This window comes from Scylla paramamosain, chromosome 47, assembly GCF_035594125.1.
Source record: "Scylla paramamosain isolate STU-SP2022 chromosome 47, ASM3559412v1, whole genome shotgun sequence".
Lineage (NCBI taxonomy): Eukaryota > Metazoa > Arthropoda > Malacostraca > Decapoda > Portunidae > Scylla > Scylla paramamosain.
The window spans coordinates 2,187,399-2,202,500 of NC_087197.1; the positions used below are offsets into that span (position 1 = coordinate 2,187,399).

The window sequence follows — 15,102 nt, forward strand, 5'->3', positions numbered from 1 at the left end:
CCCTCACATCCCCTTCCCCTTTCGCCTATACCAGAGAGAGAGAAGAATGGTGAATGGAGAAATATGTAAACCTCTTGTCTCCATAGAGATACACACACACACACACGCACAGGCAACAGCTGATTGACGGAGGGGCGGGGGGGTGTTTGTTTACTTTTTGTCGTCAGTCTCTCTCCCTCTCTCAGTGCGGGGCAGCAATGGGGCGTGGTTGGTGTTGACCTGAGGGTGTCCCGCCTCTGACCACCTGCCCGGGGCCATGAAGAGGGTGGTGCTCTTCAGGAATGGCTCAGGCGTGGACGGAAAGGTGAGATATGAGGAGAAGTGATCAAAATGTAGGAAAATATATTAATGTTTATTCATTTATTTATTTATTTTTCAGGGGGGGGGCAGGGAAGGTATATGTTAGGTTAGGTGTTTGCTAATGTACTCTAATTCATGTTCCAGTGAGATGACATTAAATTAGCTCGTCCTAACGAAACCCAAACAAAATCACCCAGGCATATTATTATTATTATTATATATTTTTTTCTCTCTTTTTGAGGAGATGGGTGTAGGTTAGTGTGTGTTGTTAGGTTCGCTTTAAGTGAGGCAGTGTAGACTAAGGTGAATCATACCAACAGCAGCTCCTAATGTATTCTGCTGCCACGCCTCTCCAGGACGAGCATGGGGACCTGATGGGAAGGCAGGGTCTTATGGTGTGGGAAGCCAAAATAGACCAGACTAGAAAGCGTCAAAGGTCTATGAAGGAAAACCACAATTTTGGGGGGCAAATCCCTCATAATCATCAACAAAAGAAGAGGTGTAGCAGCACAGGGGGTGAGTCAGGGTGAAGAGGGAAGGTGTAGCAGCATGGGGGGTGAGTCAGGGTGAAGAGGGGAGGTGTAGCAGCATGGGGGGTGAGTCAGGGTGAAGAGGGGAGGTGTAGCAGCATGGGGGTGAGTCAGGGTGAAGAGGGGAGGTGTAGCAGCATGGGGGGTGAGTCAGGGTGAAGAGGGGAGGTGTAGCAGCACAGTGGGTGAGTCAGGGTGAAGAGGGGAGGTGTAGCAGCATGGGGGTGAGTCAGGGTGAAGAGGGGAGGTGTAGCAGCATGGGGGGGTGAGTCAGGGTGAAGAGGGGAGGTGTAGCAGCATGGGGGGTGAGTCAGGATGAAGAGATGTAACATTCAGCATATCTGTTTGGTGAACTGTCCTGCTGTGTGCTGCCAGGTGGTGCTGGTGACTCACTCCCTGGATGAGCTGCTGGTGGAGGCGTCGCAGAAGCTTGGCGTGTGTGCTGCGCTGCTCTTCACGCCACAGGGGGGCCTCATCGATGATCTCCGCCTTATAAGGTAATCCACGCACCCTGTACAATGAAGAGTGGTTGTATTTATGCCACACCCTGTACATGAATGGTGGTTTATTTTTGCAGCACCCTGTAGATGAAGAGTGTAGTTTTGTGACACCCTGTAGATGAAGAGTAGTTGTTTTGCCACACCCTGTAAAATGAATTTATGCCACACTGTAGAATGCAATGTGTAGTATTTATCTCCTAGTGGCACACAGCTTTTTTCCCTGCACTTCCCAGAGACATTCTATACTGTTTTGCTCTGCCCCATTCCTCCATTATTATTATTATTATTATTATTATTATTATTATTATTATTATTATTATTATTATTATTATTATTATGGCATACAATTTTTGGTCCTTCCCCAGAGACAAAAACACTCTTTAGTCTTGTTCTCCTCCCCCAGAGACGATGATATTCTGTATGTATCAGAGGGGGAGGACTTCCACCCACCAGCCCAGCCTAGCCCCGGCATACGTCCCGCAGGGTATGTGGGTACCCGGGCCATGGCCACCCCCTCTCCTGTGCCCGCCTGCCCCACCACAGGTAAACTCATCCAGCAGAGTCTTCTGAAATTATACATGATAGGTTGTTAAGCTTCATCATCATTACCATCACCACCACCATCATCATCATCATCATTATCATCATTGTCATCATTGTCGTTATCATCATCATCATCATCATTGTTGTCATTTATTTCATTCGTGGTTGGTGTCCCTAATATGTGGTAAAAAGGAAAAAGAAAATGAAAAAGGTCCCTCACCATTCTCTTTTGGAAGTGACATCATGAAATAACTTTTTTTTAGCCTTTATTATCTATTTCCATCATGGCTGGTGCCTCTAATACATGATAATGAAGATAAACACCCTAATGTACTTGATATCTTGTCCCTGATGTCGCTGCTTTCCTGTCCCTCCTGACCTAACCTAACCTAACCTAACCTGTGTCCGTCCTGCCTGGCAGGTTCCTCAGGGCAGGGTGGGGCAGAGGGGCGTGAGTGGGTGACCCTTAATGTGGGCGGCCGTCTCTTCACCACTACCCACGCCACGCTGGTCACCAAAGAACCCAACTCTATGCTTGCTAAGTGAGTGTGTGTGTGTGTGTGTTACCTAATTATGCTTTTACAGGATTGAGTCAAACTTGTAATATATCATTTTTTTGTGGTTAGTTTGTTTTATATATTTATCTTGAAAGCTGTGAATGCTCCTTGCACACATAATTTCATCAGTCTTTGTGTGTGTGTGTGTGTGTGTGTGTGATTTAAAATGTGTTTCCATTTTTCTGACTGACACCTTGCATATAATAAAAACAATAGTAGTAGTAATGATAATAATAGTAGTAGTTATAGTAATAGTAATGATAAGTTCCTTAGTTTTCTCATACACTTAGTAATAACCAATAATAAAAATAATAATAATAATAATAGTGATTTCTCAGTTTGTCATACTCCTTGCAATAATCAATAACAACAAAAGTAATAATAATAATAACAGTAACAGCAATAATAACAAATTCCATAACTTATTATACCCCTTCAACACAAGACCCCTTAGGCACTTGTAGCATCAGCATTTCTACCGCCAATTTGTGCCTTGTGAGCAGACCCAGCAGCTCTGTGTGATGGGTACCATAGTTGCCATCATGCCTGAGACACACACCTCACTCTCTGGCTCACCGCAGAATGTTCACCCTGGGAGGAGAGTCTCTGGTGCCGAGCTGCCGCGACGCCCTTGGTGCCTTCCTCATAGACCGTTCCTACACCTACTTCGAGCCCATACTGAACTATCTCAGGAATGGTACCTTGATTCTGGACCCTGGCATCAATCCTGAAGGTGTGTGTGTGTGTGTGTGTGTGTGTGTGTGTGTGTGTGTGTGTGTGTGTGTGTGTGTGTGTGTGTGTGTGTGATTCACCTATGCTTGTCTGTTGGGTCGCCCAGCCAGCTGCTCCTGTAGTGAAAGAGGTCAGAATTCATAGCTGACCTTTGGGTAGGACTGGGATGTCACATGGCAGGACAGTGAAGCCACAACACCCTCAGTTCACATCCTGTACCTACTTGTTGCTGGGGTGAATAGGGGCGTGTGTGTGTGTATGTGTGTGTGTTTGAAAGGTTTATTTACTCAGGTGATCTGAAGCAGGGTATGGGACTACAGTAATTGATTTTGCCATATGAATTCACACAACACACACACTAGAAAAACAAAAGAACTAATTTTAAGTGTGTGTGTGTGTGTGTGTGTGTGTGTGTGTGTGTGTGTGTTTATGAAGTTATATTTTACCTATAGTAAGTGCAATAAGGACATTCATGGCTTATCATCAACATATTTTCACACTGTAGTCTTGGATGCTTCCACTCAACATTTGACCAAGACACGGCAAACATCTTTCAACCCTCTGACTGCCATTTAGTACATCTTTCCTCAGTTGCTAATCACTCTGAGACATCTTTACTTGTTCTGCAGCCACCTCCAACCTTAAACCTGGGTAGAAATTGAAAAATCTACTCTTTTCAATCCCTTTCTTCCTTGTAGATGCTTATAAAGATTTCATGCATTGCTTCTTGTGCTGTTCATTGTTTTGTATCATAATGAAAGGGTTAACTCATCCCACCACCTTCAGGCGTTCTGGAGGAGGCACGGTTCTTTGGCATCGAGGGGGCCATACCTGAGCTAGAGGCGGTGGTGGCGGCGAGGGAGAGCAACCGAGAGATGGAGCCCCTGAAGCGGAGGCACGTGGTGGAGGCGCTCATCACCACACACCACCGGGACGAGCTCAGGTTCCAGGGGGTCAGTCTGCGCGGCGCCGACCTCTCCAAGCTGGACTTACGGAATATTAATTTTAAGGTTGGTTGGTGGTGGTGGTGTGTTGCTGCCTGGATGTAGAGAGTAACTAATGGTGTAAATGAATGTGTGAATAAGGGTGCTTGAATAGATGTGTGAAGAGTGAATAAGGGTGTAAATAAATGTTTAAATAAGTAAGTGTATGTTTGTTGAGCCATAAGGAAATGCCAGAAGATGTGTAAAGTAATAAAAGGGAATCATAAATGCTTCATAAATCATTCCGATATTAAAAAAAGAGAAAAAAATAGAAGCCATAGCAAAAAACACTGGATATAGTAGAGACAGAGAGAACACGGCAAGGGAGTGATCTTAACCCTGTTGCCGCAATACGCAAGTCACGACACTTAAAACACTGTATACAATCCTTAGAGGCACCCACAAGAAAGGAAAAGCGATTAAAAAGCTAGATTTTTCAGTGTCTAACAAGCATAATGTTCAAAAAAGCTGTATAATGAAAAAGAATTGTCTCAGTGTGTCATGTAATGAACAAACCATGTGTTAGGTAGCAGTGAATGAGCTAATAATAATAGTGACACACCTTCCAAGACTCCTGCCTCAGCCTGGTCTTCCTTGCCACAGTTTGCAGACCTCTCTGGGTGTAACCTCTCCGGAGCAAATCTGAATGGGTGCTGCCTGGAGCGTGCCAACCTGTGCGGTGCCACACTAGAGGGGGCCCAGCTGCTCAACGTGAAGCTCCTGTGTGCCAACATGGAGGGTGCCAACTTGAGGGCCTGTAACTTTGAGGATCCAGCTGGTACTAGGTCCAACTGTGAGGGTGAGTGTGTGTATGTGTGTGTGTTTGTGTGTGTAAATAAGTAAGTGGCCTGTAACTTTGCGGATCCTGTGAGGACGTGTGTGTGTGTGTGTGTGTGTGTGTGTGTGTGTGTGTGTGTGTGTGTGTGTGTGCACTTGGCCTAAAGCACCACCACAGACGCCATCTCACCACCACATTCTCTGCAGGCGTCAACTTGCGAGGGGCAGTCCTGGAGGGGAGCATGCTGGCCGGGGTCAACTTCAGGGTCGCCACACTCAAGAATGCCAACCTCAAGAACTGTGACCTGCGTGCGGCGGTGCTGGCAGGGGCTGATCTGGAGGTGGGTAAGAACATGAGAAAATAAGAGAAACTGCAAGAAGCTATCAGGCCTACACGTGGCAGTCCCGGTAATATAATGTCAATACCATCCAGCGTTGCCAGGCAGTCACCCATCTGAGTACTAAGCAGACCCAGTGTTGCTTAACTTCACTGATCAGATGAGGAGTGTTAAGGAATTGGGTGAGGATTAGGTCACTTAGTACAATGAAAAGATTATTTGTTACAAGTGCAGTGTGCCACATAACTGTCTGTTTCCACTTGGGGCTGACCTGCAGGTGGATAAGGGAGTGTGGCATCAGGCTGTACATACTGTATGGGTCAAGGTTGAGTCATTTACTGTGATGGAATGAACAAGATTATTTTTTAGTATAAAGGAGTGGCAGTGTTATATTTAGTACTGCCATGGCCTTCCCTTGTTAATTTTTTGGAGCACTGTAAAAAACTGCTTGCAATGACACAGAAAAGAAAAAGAAATGATCAAAGTGAGACACTGGCCTACAGCAACAAAAAGGAAGAAAAAGCCCACAGAGATGCCAGTCCCTAAAGAAAGTACTGGGAGGATTATCAGAATTTGAGAATACAAGGTTGATATTGTCTTTCTTATGCTAACCAAAAAGTTAAGACACTACATTGTCTTCTGACAGAACTGTGACCTCTCTGGGAGTGACCTGCAGGAGGCCAACCTGCGGGGTGCCAACCTCAAGGACACAGCTTTTGAGTTGATGCTGACTCCCCTGCACATGTCCCAGACCATGACATGTGACCTCTGACCTGGGATGACCCCAGCCACCCCAGCTGCCTCAGACTGCCAGGTACGTTTGCATGTGTGTGACTCAATTTTCTATTTCTTGAGTGACATTTTGATCTTGACCTTTTCCTATCTTCTAATCCTTCTGCTTATAGTGTCACTGTTTTTTCCATTGGGCTCCTCCAATCACAATCTCATATCTGTATTTTGCACTGTCACTCGTCCCTCAGAATCTTCCAGAGCAGAGGGGCCTTTGGCATTTTGCCTCTGTTAATTGGGGGACTCATTCTCTCATCGCTGCAGTGTTGCATCTCTTGCTATCTTCTACCGCTATTTTTCATGCTAACTGCTCTTCTGATCTTGCTAACTGCATGCTGCCCCTCCTCCCACGGCCTGCCTCACTGCACAACACTTTCTGCTTACTCTCACTCATATTCTGTCCACCTCTCTAATGCAAGAATCGACTAGTATTCTCAGTCATTCATCCCTTTCTCTGGTAAACTCTGGAACTCCCTGCCTGTTTCTATATTTCTTCCTTCCTATGACTTGAACTCTTTCAAGAGGGAGGTTTCAACACACTTATCCCTTAATTTTTGACAACTGCTTTTGACTGTTTGGGGACCAGCATCTCAGTGGGGCTTTTTCTTATAATTTTGTTGCCTGTGGCTGGTGCCTCTCCTACATAAAAAATAAGTAAATAAAAATCTGAGAAGTTCACAGCAACACAGAATGCAGAGATGCAACATACATTATTGCAGAGATGGAATATAAGTTCACCTCAGGATGTCACATGAATAACAGTCTTTGTTCTTTGCAGTGTCTCTGACCCTCTGCCAGACGTGCACACGGCAACCACTAGTCCCGTCAGGTGGAGGGAAGAGACTGATGCTGCTGAATGTATTACAGACACAAACCTTCACTGGCAAGAGTGTGTGTGTGTGTGTGTGTGTGTGTGTGTGTGTGTGTGTGTGTGTGTGTGTGTGTGTGTGTGTGTGTGTGTGTGTGTGTGTGTGTGTGTGTAGCCAAAGTGGATACATTTGAACCAAAGCTCAGAGGAAGGAAATGTAATACAGCTTGTATGTAGTCCCTGTGAAGTGGTTCATTATGGCACATTCTGACATGCAGCTGTTGTCTAATAAGTGTGTGTGTGTGTGTGTGTGTGTGTGTGTGTGTGTGAAGTTTGTATCACTTGTCAAGTTGATTTTATACAAGTTAGTACCACATTTCTCTTGGGTGACCTTGAAGCCGTGTCTCATCTGCTAGACAGTCGGGTGAATGTCACTTGACGCCTTTGTCTTTTGTCACTGTTCACAGAAGAGTGGCGTGTGCAGCGTCACACAAGCACAATGTTGTCACTTGAAGCACAAATCTACACTCAAGTTCAGCACTGCAGCACCAAGAGGAATCCACTCAGTGTGGCTCCTGTGTAAATGTTGTAAAAGCAGACGGCTTACAACTCAATAGCTAAGCTGTGTTCATTAGACACTTGTGAGTGCTCCACCAGCCACCTTGTCTGCTGAGAGAAAAACAATATTCCTTTGTAATGTTTTCCTTGAAACACAGAAATTCAATTAAAGGCAGGACAAATTGGCCACAAAAAGTTGTTGCCAAGAATTGAACCTTGGCAGGACATGCAAGGTAACCATGTGAGCCCAACATGTCGCTGCTCAGGCCACCAGTGACTGCCAAGAGCCGAGTGACATGGTGGACGTTGCCTGTTCCGTCACTGCACCCTGTCTCCTCACTGCCGATGTCCTGCTCCCCCACGAGTTGGGCAGGGACCAGTGCATTCCTGAGTCCCATGAACTGTGCTCAAATTACTGCCACCTCCAGCAAGAGCTCAATAAAACCTGCCAGCTTAATGGCAGCAGGATTGTAGCAAGGGAAACTGACTTTGAAGTTTTGATAAAGGCTTGCTTGTCTGATGCCTGTGTGACTGTTGACTGTACCTCCATGCATGTCATATGTTTCCAGTCATTTGGTTCCTAATTAACTGTGATTTTGTTTCACCTATGCCATAATGTTTGTACAACTGACATATAACATAGTGGGTCTTAATGCAACTCAGTGCTGTACAGGGTGACGTGTACATACACCTGTGTGAGGACAACAGTTACTTTCCCTGTGGGAATGATGACTTGTACCTCAGCGTTGTGACAGGGTAGCTAACACTTGATTCTCTGTGTCTGTCTGTTGCCCACTCTTCATGCTCAGTGTTTTGTCACTTCCTACACTGTTGTCTTCATTGAAATTCCTGTGTTGAATGACCTGTCTTCTCAACCTGTCGTGGAACAGCCAGCCTTGTAGTGTCTCCTGCTGAGAAACTTTTTCAAGCTTTACTTTGAATTAGGTTAAGCAATAGCATAGTAAGGACTTTTCCTATAATCAACCTTGCTGTTGCCTCTACTTTTGCTACAATAACCTGTTATACATTGTCTAAATGCAAGGCAAATCCCGTACTGCCGTGAGGACTCTTCCACCTTGTGATGTTGTAGAACACACCTGTGATGTACCTTTGGGGCCTCAACCATGTCGCCTGTGGCTCTCCTGTGTGCCTGTGCCTGTGTCTGCAAACCTTCAGTGTCCTTTTTCTAGCTGTAGCAGTCTATTGTATAATTGCTACACCTTTTTTAGGCCACCAACTGTGTTGTGTGGAACGTTTCAGTATATGAGCTGCAGCAGCTCTTGATGTCTGTGTGAAGAGACAGAAGACAATAAAGTGTCTGGGATCTTGAATGGAATCATTTCTCTCTCATCACCTCTTAGAAAATCATTTAGAGTGGAGGAGTGTGATGGAACACCAAGATACCTCCTCCCCCATGGATGGCTGTAGTGGAGATGTGTGGTTAACCCTCACCAGTGCTCTCCCCACTGTTGTGTTCCTGTTGTGGCAGTGTGACACTGTTAAAAGATGTCACAACAGCCACCAGTATTCTGTAGAAAGGGACATCTTGGAAGAAAATAAAATAAAGAGGAAAAAAAGGAAATTGAGACCACCATCAGCCGTGTAAAGCTTCATTCTTCATTGTTTTGGTTAGATTAGTTGCCATGTACTCTTGGCACTTGACACACCCAAGACACTTCTTTTAAAAGACATTGTGAATACACACACATGCATGCATACATGTGTGCATACAAACAGCACATTGTTACCACCACAACTCCAAGACAATATAAAGAGCTGAGGATAGTTCAGGCATCAAAACCAGACTCTTTTAGTAATACACACATACACACACACACACACACACACACACTCCTCAAAATGTATATAATGTCCTCATGACCACTAATGCAATTATTGTGCCACTTTGTGTTCTTGCCACACAGAACACACAGGATGCCTGACAAGACACCTCCATAACACAACGGGTGCTGCAACACCTTACGCCGCGACTGGTGGGAAAATAACACAAACACAGCAGTGGAGGAAGCTGCAGGCGGCAACTCTGCACTCCACCACTGACACATCCTGACATATACACATTGCAAACTTGGACACAAAGGAGCAAAATTCAAGAGATTAAATATGTAACACTGTACTGTCTAAACACTATCACTACAAAACTGGATCAAACAGCGGGAGAAACAAGAGGCATGTCAGAGTGTGGGGAGAACTGCTGATCCCTGCTCTGGACATGCAAATTTGAGCAATGTGGCTTAACCTGCTGCTGCCTGAATGGGGGAGAGGGAGGGAGGGAAGGGAGAAACACACCAGACAGGTTTGACATTAGTTCTGTGAAACTTGTACACACCTGAACACACCCACAGTGACATCAATCTGAAATGTGCAAGAGGTGCAATGAGAACTGAGAATTTTGCAAAATAAGAGAATGCAAATGGGAAAGACGGAAACTTGTAGAGTTATATAAGAGTTATACAGATAGACAGACCACAACAGACCTTGCCTGACCTGGGACCAAGAATGTAAGAGTAAAGAGGACAACAACACAGACAAAATATGAACAAAACCACACAAGCTTATATACCAATTGCATAAATTTTGAAAAGCTGTTGGGAGTACAATGAAAAATACAAGAGTATAATGAGAAATACAAATTTTGCACAAACAAAATAAAATGAGAGAAGTGATGGAAAAGACACCTGAAAAATCATAAAACTCATTTTGGTAAAGGGAGGAACTGACTAAAAAAAGCATAAAAAGGGCAGAGGTGGGGAAAAACAAAATACTGACCACAATATTTCGAAAGTAAGAACAAACTAAAAAAAAAATATGGATAAAAAACAAAGGAGGAAAGCTTAACTCTAAACGCAAAGTGAGAGACGAGACATGGGAATAAAAGGCCAACAACCACAACATTCAGAAGGTAAAAACTGATGTACTTAAACATTCCAGTGACAGAGGAGGAGATTCACCCTAAGCAGACAGCACATTCACTACTCCAGGAACCTTGATGATATTACTACTGATGAATCCATTTTCCAAGACCCCTGAAGGCACTGACCAACCACTCAACTGCCTGCCGTCACAGCCTCCTCCCTTTGGCGGACGAAGGAAAAGTGCCATGCAATCACCTCACTGCATGTGACTGAATACGACTGGTGGTTGCTAAGGGGAGAGGGTGCAGCTCACTTCACCTTAACTAACAAGCACAGCGTCCTTTAAAACAGAGCGGAGTCCAACACTGTGCTTGATACAGACATAAGTACAGGAACAAAGGTACATTTCAGGATGAATAAAGAGGAGAACTCCACTGTAAGTTGACGGAAATGACAGCAAAGTCTTCCTCGGCAGTGAGAGCAACATCAGAGTTCCCAGGACTTGTAGACGAAGGCAATACGTCACATCACTCATTACCTCACATTTTTCCGCCTTATAATATAAAGTTCTCAAATACAATTAACACAATGGTTTCCTGAACTCTACACCTGAACCAAAACCCCCATGCATCGCTGGACAGAACATCATTAAAGACGATTACAGGTGAACGAAATGATTAAATGTATAAACCTTCACAGTAGATCATTTATTACCACTTTTCCTTCTCTCTGTCATGGTCAAAATTATCACAAGACTGGCAATTAATAGAATGTTACACTATAAAATTATTGTACAATGTTCCCCACCTCTATTGATGAAACTGGCACGCATATAAAAACACACGCACACACACACACAGACACACACGCGAGTGAGGCTAAACCGAGGACGTAACTCAAAAGAAAAATGACAAACTAACATCAGCAAGAACACCAAATAATTGAAATTTGTACCGTTTTACTTCGTTGACTCTTGATAAGCATTTTCATGTGACCTACACAGACAGACACACACACACACACACACACACACAAGAACCTCCACTAACCCATGCACAAGAAGGGCAGGAGGCAGAAATTTAGCAATAGTTCTGAGGCATACAGAACCAATCACATAATACTACATCAAACACTGCTTCATTACAAACACAACCACACACACACACACACACACAGACAACTGCCTGCCCCACTCGACAAACGCAGACAAGAGGCATTGAAGTCGTGTGTTGCAGCTCAATGAAAAATACAAAACCCCCAAAATACAGTTAAGTTCTCACCTACACATAAGAAACGCCACACAGCACACGCCACACAGGTGCATCAAGACTCATTACGTGTTGCACTTCAACCTCCATGTAATTGGTGCCATAAGGTGCCCATACAGATATCAGGAGTGTGGTGGTGAAACAAAGCATAACTAACAGAAATCCTTTACTTTCTCATGTTTTGGCTGTATTCTTGTCCAGAGTGAGGAAGGTAACAGCTGAAACATTTCAGCATAAAGTACTCCTGTTTCATCCTGCTTGCCCTCACCACCACATTCCACTCACTTGTCTTACATGAACAGTACAAATGTAACATTACAAACCACTGCAAGGGCATCTACACTACGACTTTTATCACATTCAGGTTATGATTGCAAATTTTCTTGAGAGATTAAGTTTCTGACACGAACACACCACACTGGTACCGCTGGCCTGTATCCACCACCAGGGACCCTCTCACAACCTCCCAGCCTCAGTGCAGCCAAACTTGCTGACTCTGCTGGCTTACATCACAACCTCAGAGGGAGTTGGTCTAGTTGCTGGACACTCTGGCAACATTTTAAAGCCCCCACATCCACCACTGGAAATTTATCACATTTTGAAGTCTTTTGTTCCCTTTAGGTGACTAAGACTGAAGTAACTAAAGGTGCAGGGCTTCACTTTCTCCTGTTCTTGTACAAAATTCCTACATTTTAAAGCCCCCACATCCACCACTGGAAATTTATCACATTGAGAAGTCTTTTGTTCCCTCCAGGTGATTAAGACTGAAGTAACTAAAGGTGCAGGGCCTCACTTTGTCCTGTTCTTGTGCAAAATTCCCACAAGACAAATTGTACGTTCCTGTATTTTAATTATTCCTCCTGTTTGACATTCTTAACCCCTTCACTGAGGTATGCAATAATTTACAGCACTAAAAACAATGTGTAGAATCTTTATAAGCATCTACAAGAGAGAAGGTGATAAAAAAGGTGGCTGTAGAACAAGAAAATAAGTCTTAAGAGTGGCTGGTAATTAAGGAAAGATGTGTCAATGAGCAGTGAAAGGGTTAAAGGGATGTATTCTGAGATACACACAAGCCTAAGTATGCTGTAAAATTGACAAAATGAAAGAGTGATTGACTGACTGATTGATAGACTGATTGAAGGCTGAAGGTGCCCCAGCAACACAGTGCAAGGGCTGGGCACACAGAGGTCTCTGTGCACAGAGGCACCACAGAACACCCTCAGAGGAGCAATGAGGAGAAATGCGAGACCAATTCACAAATTAGTAAATATCTGATTATGTATCTGGAGAAATTTTGGTTACAGATTGCCGGAGATGACACAAGTGTTCAGGAGACATTGTTGAGGCCAAACCTGGAATATGCAGTACAATCCTGGTCACCACATTACAAAAAGACCAAAACTTAGTCTAAGGAGAACAGATGAGCCACAAAACAAACACTGATGCCGCGCGCTTCACCAAACGAGGAAACGATAAGCTGACTACACAAGCTTTTCTCTCCATAAATCAATAAGTAGAGATCCAATTGAAACTTTCAAAAATACAAGAGAAAAAGGCATGAAATCAAAAGGACGGAGATGTGACACACGTAAACATTCTTCAATATTAGAACTGTTGAGCACTGGGGGAGAGTCCCACCATCAGCAGCGACCTCAAGGCGGTTCAGTGAGAATAAATCCTTTAATCTTTTCTTCTTGAACGTGTAGCAACAACACCTGACTGCTGTTAACATTAAAAGGTCCACCTCTTCCTTCCCCCACACACACTCTCTGTCTCTCTCTTTCTCCACCGACTGACAGGCTAAGGCTTTGGGTCAACACTACCAAATCTGAGACATGTTAGCTAAGTCACAGCAGCTATGTGAGTGATGAAAAAACACATCTCAGGGGAGTCTGCCTCGTGCAACCCAAGGAAGGAGCAGTAATGCATGCTGGCGTGTTCTGGTTCAAAAACTGAGGGTAGAGAATCGAGTTACTGGCGTCTGTCTGTCTGGAGGTACACTAAGCAGGCTGCCTCACTCCTACTTGGCCCTGTGAACAATGCCATTGCCATCAAGGATTACCTGAAGTTGTTTGGTTAAATGTGATTGTGCTTCTCAGACACACACACACACACACACACACACACACAAAATTGGCACTGCTTGGTTGTTCCTCTTTCCCTGACTCTCGAAAGAATAAAGCATAAAAGAAGAGAAGGGCTCGTCATGGAAGGGCGGTGAAGGGAACGAGAACCCTGAGCTGTGAGTGCCTTGGGTTGCACGATTACACATTACTACAAGTACTAATGCTGAGAAATTAACCTCCCCCACAATTAGCCAGCCAGGGCATTTGATTTTGATGGCAACACACACACACACACACACACACACACACACACACACACACACACAATTACATCCATACGCCCATCCTCTCTCTCTCACACACGCATTAGGTAACTGACGGTGGCCAAATGAACTAAAACAGAGGACTAGAGGAGGTATAATAGAAAAGTACTGCTGGTAAATACTCTAATACACAGATGCCTGGGGAAAAAATACTCATCTCTGGCCTTGGTCGAGACGGAAAGCCAGGAGGGAAGAATCACAGCAACACTGACAATACAAAATACTAAATGGCAAGAAATGGGATCAAATTCTGCATACATGGGACTGGGAGCTTCTCTTCACACGTAGGTAGCAAAGATTTCTCTCTCCTCTCTCTTTTTTTCTCTCTCTCTCTCTGTATGTTCTCTCCTGATTGTCTCATTGTGCCTTCTTCTCCTGGTTGGTGGGTGTCTCTGTGGCCTCCCTGCGCCTTGCTGGTGGAGGGAGAACTTTGGGCAGGACCACAATCACCAGGACTCCCATAATGTGCGGCAAGAAGTAAAAGTCTCTGCAAGGATGAAAGTAAATGATGAAATGAGAAAATTTCAGGCTATAGTCTCTCTCCCTCTCTCTCTCTCTCTCTCTCTCTATCTGAAAAGTGGTGTTTGTTGAATTGCCACTAAGTTTCTGGGAAGGAAAAAAAAGTTAAATAAAATAACAAAAATAATGGAAAGAAACTAAATGAATCAAGATAAATAAATAAATAAATAAATAAATAAACAGCATCATTCCTTTCTTTGCAGGTTTTTGTTACTTTAAGCAAAGATTAAAGTGGTGAGCACACACTGGTTCAACCTTACCCCTTCATACTGAGGCTGCCCCCACCCTGCACCTGCTCCAATCCTGAGACTACAGTAGATGCAGAGTACCTCCACAGCAAGGCCTCACAGCACACACTGGTCCAGCCTTACCCCTCCATATCCCACCCTATGTTTCATACCTAGATTGCTCCTACCCTACACCTCCTCCAATCCTGAGACCACAGTAGATGCAGGGTACCTCCACAGCAAGGCCCCGCAACACACACCAGTTTGCTGTGAGGCCATTAAGGTTTACACAAGAAAAATACAGCACAACAGCCGAGACATCGCCTTACCTGTACACCGCAATGCTGCCCCAGAACCGGAGAAGGATAAATGGGAAGGTGAAGATGGCGAGGCAGAGGCGAGTGG

At 44.4% G+C, this 15,102-nt stretch overlaps 2 protein-coding genes across 6 annotated transcripts in view; one reads left to right on the forward strand and one right to left on the reverse strand.

The window, feature by feature from the left end:
• The first annotated feature begins 115 nt into the window (after positions 1-115).
• LOC135095018 (BTB/POZ domain-containing protein KCTD9-like) lies at positions 116-8,746 on the forward strand. Of its 5 annotated transcripts, none has more exons than XR_010264031.1 (11): positions 116-304; positions 1,206-1,327; positions 1,734-1,873; positions 2,295-2,415; positions 3,012-3,163; positions 3,949-4,172; positions 4,749-4,944; positions 5,130-5,263; positions 5,907-6,074; positions 6,828-7,002; positions 7,033-8,746. XR_010264031.1 is itself a non-coding variant. In XM_063995634.1 (10 exons), the coding sequence occupies exons 1-9, from the start codon at positions 257-259 to the stop codon at positions 6,030-6,032; spliced, it is 1,263 nt and encodes a 420-aa protein (XP_063851704.1). In that variant the 5' UTR covers positions 116-256; the 3' UTR covers positions 6,033-6,074; positions 6,828-8,746. The 5 variants fall into 5 exon arrangements, 1 of the variants encoding a protein (XP_063851704.1); XR_010264030.1 differs by having other exon boundaries at positions 6,828-6,996; XR_010264032.1 differs by having other exon boundaries at positions 6,828-6,992.
• A 265-nt stretch (positions 8,747-9,011) lies between these two features.
• The window catches only part of LOC135095017 (lysophospholipid acyltransferase 6-like), a 25,922-nt gene continuing 19,831 nt past the window's right edge, over positions 9,012-15,102 (reverse strand). Inside the window, exons 9-10 of the mRNA XM_063995633.1 lie at positions 15,027-15,102; positions 9,012-14,438 (exon numbers count right to left, since the gene is read on the reverse strand). The exon at positions 15,027-15,102 is cut by the window's right edge and continues 79 nt beyond it. Of these exons, the coding sequence (XP_063851703.1) occupies positions 14,309-14,438; positions 15,027-15,102 (206 nt within the window). The 3' untranslated portion in view covers positions 9,012-14,308. The remainder of the gene's footprint in view (positions 14,439-15,026) is intronic.